The 12,009-nt window shown below is 44.1% G+C and overlaps 1 protein-coding gene across 1 annotated transcript in view; it reads right to left on the minus strand.

Annotated features, from left to right (window-relative positions):
• LOC105887489 (zinc finger protein 586-like) overlaps positions 1-5,952 on the minus strand; it is a 22,981-nt gene extending 17,029 nt beyond the window's left edge. The window contains exons 1-2 of the mRNA XM_012808529.2: positions 5,593-5,952; positions 3,252-4,080 (exon numbers count right to left, since the gene is read on the minus strand). Of these exons, the coding sequence (XP_012663983.2) occupies positions 3,252-4,080; positions 5,593-5,818 (1,055 nt within the window). The 5' untranslated portion in view covers positions 5,819-5,952. The remainder of the gene's footprint in view (positions 1-3,251; positions 4,081-5,592) is intronic.
• Positions 5,953-12,009: the final 6,057 nt, after the last annotated feature.

Raw genomic sequence — 12,009 nt, forward strand, 5'->3', positions numbered from 1 at the left:
GGCTATTTTTTGGTTGCAGCCGTCATTGTTGTTTGGCAGGCCTGGGCTGGATTCGAACCCACCACCTTAGGTGTATGTGGCTGGCACCTTAGCCGCTTGAGCCACAGGCGCCAAGCCCACCCTTTTTTTTAAAGGGACAGTCTTACTTTGTCACCCTCCGCCCTCCATAGAATGCCATGGGTCACAGCTCACAGCAACCTCCAGTGCTTGGGCTGAGGCGATTCTCTTGTCTCAGCCTCCTGAGTAGCTGGGACTACAGGCGCCTGCCACAACGCTTGGCTATTTTTTTGTTGCAGTTTGGCTGGGGCCAGGTTCGAACCTGTCACCCTCAGTATATGGGGCCAGTGCCCTAGTCACTGAGCCACTAGCACCCCCAAGTTTGTATTTTGACTGGAAGGTACCTCATTTGTGGTTTATTTTAAAGTAACAGAAACACTCTGAATTCATTGGTAACTTGTATCTTTTTTTTTTTTTTGGCAGAGACAGAGTCTCACTCTGTCACCCTCAGTAGAGTGCCATGGCATCACACAGCTCACGGGAACCTCCAACTCCTGGGCTTAGGCTATTCTCTTGCCTCAGCCTCCAGAGTAGGGGCCTATCACAATACCCAGCTATTTTTTTGTTGCAGTTTGGCTGGGGCTGGGTTTGAACCTGCCACCCTTGGTATATAAGGCTGGCACCCTACCCACTGAGCCACAGGTGCTGCCTGGTAACTTATATCTTTATTAACTGATTCCAGCACAGCTGCAGTTTCATACCACAGGTGATGGGGGCATCACCCAGGGATCAAAAAGTACTCATGCGCTACCCTTTCATCATTTCTCTTCCCAAACCACGTTCTCATGTGACAGGACCATTCTAGCAAGTTCATTTTACTGACACCAAATGTACATGAAAAACAAACTGATTACTCCTATATTCTTGTAACACTTCTGGTCATCAATGGGTTTTTCCCACAACAAGGAATTATCCACTTCTAGACAGACACCAACTAGGAGCCAACAATTTAACTGGATGGTTTTAGGAGCTCTGAGTCAGGTACCAGTACAAAGACCAATATATTTTTCATTATTTTACATAAACATAATACAAAAAAATAAAAATTAGCTTGATATAGCTACATAAATACAGGTACATATAAAAGCAGAAATGCATATGTGCAAATGTGGCCACACATCTAATTCTTGTCATATGACTACATTCACATAAATTTTAAAAACTGGCAAAGCTAAACTACATTGGTCAGTATAGGTTCTACCTACAAAAAGCTAGAAGGCCCCAAGTTTTGTGTGAGAAAAATCCCTAACTTGGGGGGAGGGGGATTGAAACATTTTCATTAAAAGGAATAAATAGGAGCCAATGATGTTCTATAAATACTCCACTTATTGACCTGCTTAGTAGCTACTCAGGTATTAAAACATTTCACTTCATGTAAGTTGTATGCAATTTTCTGTAGCGAAATTTCAAAAATTTGTAGGACATCCATATGGAGAACTGTGGTAAAAACAAAAAAAAATTTAAAGGACAGAACTATTGTAGTATATACAAAAGAACTGGTATATAGGATGGCGCCTGTGGCTCAGTGAGTAGGGCGCCAGCCCCATATACTGAGGATGGCAGGTTCAAACCCAGCCCCAGCTGAACTGCAACAAAAAAATAGCCAGGTGTTGTGGCAGACACCTGTAATCCCAGCTACTCAGGAGGCTGAGGCAAGAGAATCACTTAAGCCTAGGAGTTGGGGTTGCTGTGAGCTGTGACACCACAGCACCCTACCAAGGGCAATAAAGTGAGATTCTGTCTGTACCAAAAAAAAAAAAAATTGGTATATATTACTAAAAAAAAGAAAATAATGAAAATGGTTTCATTTCATAGAAAATAAAACATATAAATTGGGGCTTGGCACCTGTAGCTCAGTGAGTAGGGTGCCAGACACATACACCAAGGGTGGTGGGTTCAAGCCTGGCTCAGGTCTGCTGAACAACAATGATAACTGCAACCAAAAAATTGCCAGATGTTGTGGCAGGCTGTAGTCCCAGCTACTCAGGAGGCTAAGGCAAGAGAATGGCTTAAAGACCAAGAGTTTGAGGTTGCTGTATGCTATGATGCCACAGCAGTCTACTGAGGGCAACATATTGAGACTCTGTCTCAAGAAAAAAAAATCTGATTGAATAAAAAAAGAAAATTCAAGTATATACTATCCATTTTGGGAAAAAAACAAGAAGAGGTAAAAATTCTGCTTTAAAAACTTATCAAAATACTTTTAAATTTCTGGATATTCTCACTAGGCTATGAGAAATAGTATGTCACATCAGTACAGATATATTCTCACCTAAGGAACATAAAGAAGAAAAATTATGTGCACTAAAAATATTTATGACATTCGGTTTGGGCACATGGCACCCTCATAAGGGATCTCCTCCAGTGTTACACTCAACAATAAATAATATTCCCTGTAATCTATGTTGTTTTTCTCATGTGAATGTTCTGGTACCCAATGTGAGAAGGCTGAGGCTTTCTCATATTTATTGCACTCCAAAGTTCACTTCTGCAGCGGGAGCTCTCCTGTATGTGATGAAGCTAGCCTTCTGGATAGCAAATATCCTATATTTTTCACAATTAAGACCTTGATCTAGTGTGAAGTTTCTGACCTTAAAGTAGAAGTCAGAATTCCCTATGGCTAAAGAACTCCTCAAACTTATTTCACATGTAAGGACTTGGCTAGCGTAAACTCTCAAGGAGAGCACAACTTTGGGTAATTTTTTTTTTCACATTCGCTGTGCTCTTAAGGTCTTCCTCCAGTGTGAACTTTTCTGTGTTGATGTAGACTGGATGCTTTAGCAAAGGATTTCCCACATTCACTGCACTCATAAGGCTTTCCTCCAGTGTGAATGGTCTGATGTTGAAGGAGGGAAGAACTCCGAAAAAATGATTTCCCACATTCTGTGCATTCATAAGGCCTTTCTCCAGTGTGAATTCTCCTGTGTTTAATGAGACTAGAGCTTTCAGCAAAGGATTTCCCACATACAATGCACTCATAAGGCTTTTGCCCAGTGTGAACTCTTTTATGAATATAAAGTGCAGAGCTGTGGGGAAATGATTTCCCACATTCATTGCATTCATAAGGCCTTTCTCCAGTGTGAACTCTCCAGTGTATAGTAATAGAGTTCTTATGGCTAAATACTTTCCCACATTCCTCACACTTGTAAGGCTTTTCTCCAGTGTGAATTCTCTGGTGGACAAGGAGATGACACTTCTTATTAAATGATTTCCCACATTCCCCACAATTGTAAGGTCTTTCTCCAGTATGAAGTCTCTGGTGTTCATTGAGGTGGGACTTGTACCTAAATGATTTTCCACATTCCTTACACTTATAAGGCCTTTCTCCAGTGTGACCTCGCTGATGTTGAATAAGGTTGCCCTTTTGTCGAAAAGATTTCCCACATTCTCCACATTTATGAAGTCTTTTTCCAGTATGAACTTTCTGGTGATTATTAAAGCTATTCCTTCCGCTAAAAGATTTCCCACATACACTGCACACATAACATCCTTCTCTAGGGAGAAGTCTCTGGTGCTCAACCAGTGTGTGTCTGGAGTCAAAGGCTATTGTGGGTTCTCCACAGCCATGAGTTTTTTCCCTCTGCAGGGGTGACCCATACTTGATTTCAATGCTCGACTTTTCTCCAGTGTGAGCTGCCTCTTTCTGTAGTAATTCCAAGTCCTTCCCAACCTGACTGAAGTTAAATGGCTTCACTGCTACATGGGACTCACAGCTCTTTAAAAATGATGCTTCCTGGATGATGCTTCTTCTATAAGTTTTCTCTCCAACATTTTGCTTCCACTGCTGATGAAGGTTTGGACCATTATACAATTTTCCCTCACATCCGTTCAGTTTCTGCCTGCCAGGTATTCCCTGGTGCTCACTCAAGTGCACAATATCTCTCGAGACTGCGGCATACATTTCACAGGGGTGTGCACTCTTAAGAGACACATCTGTCTTACAAGTTCTGAGTGGAGACACTCCTAGTATAGAAGTGCTCTGCTTACAAGGTGCCTCCTCATCTTCAGCTCCACTACAACCCCCTGAAAGCAAGAAAATGCTGGTGAAGTACAAATTACCTCGAGTGGAAATGAACAGTCCATTCACAGGTATGTCTCACAAATTGAGGAATGAGCACATAGAAATATTTGCAGGATATTGTGTTAAAGTTGAAGATGGTATACTGAGGTATAAAGGTCACAGAATGTATGAGGCCTCATGATGTGAAGGCACCAACTATACATGCAACAGAGCCAGTAGAGGCAGGATCTACAACTACTTCCTGTGCAAAGAACGTGTCTCCAGGACCTTGTGTGCTGATGACATGTGAATGCTGTATATGGGGATATGTCCAGTCTCAAAAAATGATTACCACACAGAAACTGTTTAACAATGAGTACCAACTTGACAATACAAAATTTATATGTCATAATTGGAAACTACTGCAAATAGACATGTGAGACACGGAGTCCATAGATCTGAAGATTAGTCTCAGGGTGCTTATAATAGCAGAAATGATAAGATGTAGAACTGACAATTCTGCAAACTCTCAAGAATGGGAAAAAAAAAAAAAAAGAAATAGTGTGTGCCTACTCATCTGGCCACAAAAACACTTGTCAAATAAAATAATTTTCTGGTATGATTTGAACAAAGCCTTGACATTATGCCCTCTCCCAGGATGCCAGTAGGCTCCCTCTGAGCCCACATCATGAGACAGCCATTTGCATCTTTAGAACCATCCTACCACCATTATGACCAAGTACATGGGACCTGGATAGTATAAAGATTAAGGGAATGACAGGGCAAATGAAAAGCCAACAGTGACTCAAAACAACTCAGCACTGGACAGCCTATGAAAGGAAACTAAATATTATGAAGTGTTAAACAAGCACCCTTGGAGAACAGTTATGATCTGTGTAGGAAGTGATAATGACAGCAATGCCCATTCCTGCCACAGGAAGGCATAAAGAAATGAAAACTAGAAAGCAAGCATAACCTGGGCACACAGGCGTCTCAGATCTGAACAAAGTCACCTAGATAGTCAGAGGGCAAGCAAAGTGGAATGCATTAGGGTGACTCCAAGAATACTGACCCTGAATCCTTCCCTGGGAGCCTGCAATGAAGCAGGTGGTGGGGATGCTCAAGGAGAGGAGAGGGGAATATACATAGCTTACTCTATTTTTTTAAATTTCAAATTAATATGAGGGTACAAATTTTTAGGTTACATTGTTCTCACTTCCAAGGTAAAGTTCAAGTTGTAGTTGAGTCCTTGACCCAGGGATCATGCCGAACACTCTCACATTGTGCACATGCAGTGAGATCCTGCTAACTGCCCTCCCCTCCTTTCTCCTTTCCTCTCTCCTTTGCTAGACTATATTTATCTTTTACTGTTGGTGTGGATTATTTATATATTTCAACACACCTCACTAACTACAGAACCTATCAAGAGAATTTAGGAAGGAAGCTGTGCCTATGCTCCTGAGAGTCTAGCCAACAAGAAAAAAGGGAAAGGGCAGAGAGTAGATCAGGTCACAAAGTGAGGGTGAGGACCTTACCCAAGGAGAACAAAAGTGCCAGAGTCTCCAGCATCACATCATGGTACATGCATTTCTGAGCCTCACTAAGGAGACTCCATTCCTCCTGGGAAAAGTTTACAGCCACATCTTCAAAGGTCACAGCACCCTGCAATGATGGTGAAAGATGAATCCACAAACAGCTGAGGTTCCACAATCTACCTCTTCCACACATCCACCCATGCCTATCTCCTCCCAGGGTCCCCATTTCAGATAAGAAACTAGGCTTGTTGATGCATTTGTGTCCTCATGGGCCTACTGATCATGGGATATAACCATCAGCAAAAGGAAGCTAATAAGCAAAGAGGCCATCTATGCTATGGTCCTGACATATAAAATGTCTACCCCCCCCAACCCCCCGAAAGGCAATTTCTTTTTTGTTTTTTGAGACAGAACCTCAAGCTCACCCTGGGTAAAGTTCCATGGCATCACGGCTCACAGCAAACTCTAACTCCTGGGCTCAAGTGATTCTCCTGCCTCCGCCTCCCAAGTAGCTGGGACTACAGGCACCTACCACAACGCCTGGCTATTTTTTGGTTGCAGTTGTCATTGTTGTTTGGTGGTCTGGGCTGGATTCGAACCTGCCAGCTCAGGTGTATGTGGCTGGCGCCTTAGCCACTTGAGCCACAGGCACCAAGACATGAAAGGCAATTTCTGTTATGGCCAAGGTCATGTAAATCTTGATGTACTATCTTTGGTCTATCAGACAAACAACTCGAAATACTCACCATTCTTTAGACTACAAAGACACACGCCTGTGGCTATCCACACTTCTCTGCCCCCATCAGCAGTGTCTCCTTAGCCTCCCCATGAAGTTAAAGTATTTTAATGCTTTCCTTCTTTCCTACTGGTGAGGGTGGGATTCTCACCCTAAGGCAATAGTGATGGTCAAACACATGACATCTGACATTGGACATACTATCAACAGCAATTTACAAATCAAATATACTCAGCCTGGAATATACCACTCACCACTGAGGGCCACCTGGAGGCTGTACTGTGGATAATAGTGAGGAAGCAGAGAGTGTTTTTGTTTTTTTTGAGACAAAATCTCACTATGTGCCATGGCATCATAGCTCACAGCTCATAGCAACCTTAAACTCCTGGACTTAAGCAAGTCTCTTGCCTCAGCCTCCTAAGTAGCTGGGACTACAGGTGCCCGCCACAATGCCTGGCTATTTTTTGGTTGTAGTTGTCATTGTTGTTTAGCAGGCCAGGGCCAGGCTTGAACCTGCCAGCCCTGGTGTATGTGGCAGGCATCCTACTCACTGAACTATGGGCGCTAAGCCAAGCAGAGTATTTTTTGCATACTCTGTAGGATGAAGAGAGTGTGATGATCCCTGATTCACCTCTAAGGGATACAAGTGGCTTCTCTGAATACCTCTGAGGGTAGGAATGAAATTGAAACTGACTATAAAGTATTATAACCAAGAACTCTGCCTGGTCTCCTTAATGTAGTTGTTCTCAATCTTCCTAATGCTACAATGTATTTTCATTGTTAAAAAGAGGTTTCGACTCACAGGTTGAGAACTACTGCCTTAATGGGAAAGTTTGTTAGGCTAGGATACATTATCTAAGACAGCAGAATGAGAAGGGGATTTGAACTTGAGCCATCTGAGGTCATGCCAACATTACCAGATATCAAGGTGGCAGATTATATTTAGCCTTCACTTTTGGCCTTATACCACAACATGGTTGACACCATGAAGAGTATATCTGGGCTTGGCGCCTGTGGCTCAAGTGGCTAAGGCGCCAGCCACATACACCTAAGGTAGCGGGTTCAAATCCTGCCTGGGCCCGCCAAACAACAATGATGGCTGCAACCAAAAAAAGCCGGGTGTTGTGGTGGGCACCTGTGGTCCCAGCTACTTGGGAGGCAGAGGCAGGAGACTTGCTTGAGCTCAGGAGTTGGAGGTTACTGTGAGCTGTGATGCAACAGCACTCTACTCAGGGGGACAGCTTGAGGCTCTGCCTCCAAAAAAAAAAGAGTATATCTGGTAAATTCAAAGAGGATATAACATTATCACATAATTCCCATGGTTCCCACCAGCAGCATTAGTCTCAAATCATCCTATGAAAGCATCCTTGCATAGTTCTGCAGCCACATAGAACCACCTCTGGTCCAGATGTCAATGGCTTTATTCCACTTTTTTTTTTTTTCCCAAGACAGAGTCTCACTTGGTCACCCTGTGTTGAGTGCCCTAGCATCTTAGCTCACAGCAACCTAAAACTCTTGGGTTCAAGTCATCTTCTTGCCTTAGCCTTCCAAGCAGCTGGGACTACAGGTGCCTGCCACAGTGCCTGGCTATTTTTTAGAGATGGGGTCTCGCTCTGGCTCAGGCTGGTCTCGAACCTGAGTTCAGGGCAATCCACATGTTTCCGCCTCCCTCCCAAGGGCTGGGATTACAGGTGTGAGCCACTATTCCATTTTTTTAATTGCCTCTTCTGTCCACCTAATGCCATTTAATGCCAAACTGCATTGATCAAACATCCCAGGCCTACTGACTTTCACAGATGAACGTATTTCTCCCTGACCATATCCACCAGGCTGAATGGAAACCCCCAAGCACAAAACTTATCTCAGAAGACTCTTGGGGAGTTCACAGAGTGATGAATAAGCACTAACTTTAGCCTGAGTGTCATCTTCCCAAAATTACTCAAATGCTTTTGCATGTATCTTATGTCTATTCTCTTCTAGGAACCCTGTACCTTTTGCCACACTATGCTGATACATTCTGTCTTCATGGTCACTTACCTCTTTCTCCTGTGTCCAGAAAGGCCAATAAGGTCATCCAGGCACCCAAGCAAGAGTCCTCAGACTCCAACCATCTCTTCCTGGCCACCTAATAGCTTTACCACCATAATCTGAATACTACCCCTCTTAAATGTGACCCATGGCTAATTTACCTTAGTTGACAAATTAGCCACCACATATTGGATATTACCCTCTTCCTAAATATCCCACCCTATATGTCTAGTGACCCATTTGATGTCTTCACTCAATTATCTCTGAAATGTCTCAGGCATAACATGGTCAAAACAACCCTCCTGATATCCTCAGTGAATATTATACTTAATACCAACTTGTTTATCATAGTTGATATAGCTCCTATTGCTACAGGTGTTAAGACCAAAAACTTTAGGACATACCCAATGCCTCATTTTACACTCTCACTGCCCATATTAGGAAATACCAGATCCCTTTTACAAATTGTGAAACTTTAATCTACTACATCTCCTTAGCCTTGAAGCCTGTCCACTATTCCTCACATGGGTTATGACAGAAGCCTCACCTCTGATCTTCCTTCCTTCTCCTTCGACCTCAGTCTATTCACTGATGTGCTCCCAAAATGGAGCCTGTAGCCAGCAGTAACTGTGGTAATACTACCCTCTGATCAGTTTTATCTCCAAGCATTTGATATCCACTGTTGTTAACTCCTGAGTTAATCTTACAAGTGTGTTTACATCATTGACAGAAACAGGAATACCTTCATGTAACTTGTGTCATAAACCTAGGAGCCTATGTTTGGGACTTCTCCAGGGTCCCAAGAGCAAAGGATTGAAAAAAGAAAAAATCACATAAGAGTCTCATGATACTACAATGTACAGAGTATGTAGGTGGGGGTTAAGGACCAGCAACAAAATGGTACACCTTTCCTTTCTCTGGGTTCCTTAAATGAGTAGGTTCTGAAACCAGAGGAACTTGAGTGAAGATGCAGTCCTTGGTGAGTTTTGATTAAGTTCAGGACTCACTTTCTTGGTCCTGGAACCAGGTGACCTCGGACTGACTGTGTGACTTCAGTGTAAAATGCCATTCCTACCACCTATGTGATCTGCAACAAAGATTCAACCTCTCAGTGCCCCAAGGTCCTCATTACCACTACCCACTCTGTTCTCCCTACCACAGTCTTTGGGAAACCTTTAAAACCCTGACTTCGCCCGTGTTCCTTCTTAGTTCAAAACTCCATGGTTTCTACCATTCTCCCAGTAAAAGTACAAACTTCAGGAGCGGCGCCTGTGGCTCAGTGGGTAGGGCGCCGACCCCATATACCGAGGGTGGCGGGTTCGAACAACAACAACAAAAAATAGCTGGGCATTGTGGCGGTCGCCTGTAGTCCCAGCTACTCGGGAGGCTGAGGCAGGAGAATCGCCTAAGCCCAGGAGTTGGAGGTGTTGGGTCCGAGAAAGCCTCCCAAATTAACCCCAACTGACAAACTCAAGACTCGCTCCAATGTAAAGGGCATAAGATGAGATTTATTACAGACCCGGGAAGCCCGGGCGTCCCGGGCCTGGACTCTCCTGGCATGCAAGCCGAGGACGAGCCCCAAACTCGGGGTGAAGGCAGTTTTTATGGGGTACAGAAAGCAAGAGGGGTAGGGTCAGATACGAGTACACTTTTCATTGGTGGTTGGTGATTTCATTAGTAAAGGTGAATTTGGATTGGTACAGGTAAGGGGTGGAGGATCCCTTAACACTATTTGGTTGAGTAACTATGAAAGGAATGAGAAAGGTTGCAGGGTGGGCCCTGCGGGTGTGGTTTAAGCAACTATGAATGGAATGGGGAGGGTTACAAGGTGGGCCCTGCAGTTTAACAAAGCAGACAAGAAAATGGCGCTGGTCTGGCCCTTACAGAGGTTGCTGTTGTAAGCTATGACGCCACGACACTCTACCAAGGACGATAAAGTGGGACACTGTCTCTTTTATAAAAATAAAATAAAGTACAAACTTCAACCTGCTTTTCACGAGTAACTCTACCTCACACGTTGTAAGCGACACGCACACGTCGATTCCACGTTCCAAAAAACTTACATTTGCTAGTGCTTCTGCCCCTTACTTTCTCCCACATCCCATCCCATTGGGCATAAGACATAGGAACCCCCACAGCACGAGCACCTACCTCACTGTACCGAGTGAGCACCCCTCACTCGGAACTTTAAGATTTGTGTGAAAGGGATGAGGGTGAGGGCGCAGAAGACGCAACAATTACCTCAGCTAGGCTCTTCAGCTCCGCAGCAGCCATCAGACTGTGAGCCGAGCAGGGCCGGAAGCGGCGGGAGACTGGGGCGGAGACCAGAGCACCGCGGTGGTTCTCCTGGGCCTGGCACGGGTCTCGATGGGCGCCTTAGAGGAGTTTCAGAGCGGTTTCTGTGCAGCGGCAACAATGACACTTCACCTCTAGTTTAGGTGCCACGGTCCCTACCCAGCGCTCCGTTACTTCTCACTTGAAAAGCACACCAAATGCCTACCAAAATGGCCGCTCCTGGGACAACGCCAGAAATCCCGCCCCGACGTTTTGTGTGCGCACGGAATCACCATTCTCACGAACCCAGTGCTTTCTGGGAAATGTAGTTTCCTCCTGTCTTGACGCCCCAAAGGGGCTCCTGGAAGGTGCACTGGTAGACAGGGGCCAAGTCTAAGCCAAAGATCTATCTCTTTACATGGCACTATTGTGTCCTAGGGCAGAGGATTGTCTCACCCTTCGTTAAATGCCATATTGAAATTCCAGGAAGTTGCTGCCTGTAACTAATCACCAAAGTGTTTGGAAAAAATGTCATTTCAGGCTGGGTGGGTGGCTTGGGCCTGTAATCCCAGCACTCGGGGAGGCTAAGGTGGGAGGAGCCCTTGAGGTCAGGACTTTGAGACCATCCTGGGCAAGACGACACAGTCTCTACAAAAAATAGAAAAACTAGCTGGGTGTTGTGGCAGGTGCCTTTAGTCCCAGATGCTTGGGAGGCTGAGGCAGGAGAATTGCTTGAGCCCAGGAGTTTGCAGTGTTACGCTACTGCACTCTAGTCACGGGACAGCATGAAATGCTGTGTCATGGAAATTGAAAGTCCTTTCAGATTGGGGGAATCTCAAGCTCCCAGATACCAAAAATATTATTGGTACCCAAAGGGTACCAATCCAAACCCACATAAAATTTCATACAGTTTACTGCTGGAAGTGGTGGATATTAAGTGGGGTTACAGAAGACCCCTTCCTTAAAAAATAATTAAGCACTTAAACACAGAATCAAAATTTTCAGTATAGTATTATTCTTATAGAATTGTGTCTACACATGTTCATCATTCTGTGTTGTATGTTCCAATATGTAGCTAAACAAGTTCTTCCTAGAGATAGAAAGTCATGCTTTATATACATATCTGCATTTTTATTTTCTTATTTTTAAAGTATGTCTTTAACAGGGAAAAGCCACTTTTTCACATTGCACCTAATATCTTTATCTCCACATTTAGCAGAGCTAAGGCTTTTTAAAAAAAGTTGGGTGGGGTGGGGGGTCTTGCTTTGTTACCCAAATGTCTCAAACTTCTGGGGTCATGTGATCCTACCACCTTAGCCTCTCAAATTGCTAGGATTACAGGCATGAGTTTCCATATTCAGCAAAGATTTTTTTTTTTT

Source organism: Otolemur garnettii, unplaced genomic scaffold (assembly GCF_000181295.1).
Source record: "Otolemur garnettii isolate 467f Iridium unplaced genomic scaffold, OtoGar3 scaffold00091, whole genome shotgun sequence".
NCBI lineage: Eukaryota > Metazoa > Chordata > Mammalia > Primates > Galagidae > Otolemur > Otolemur garnettii.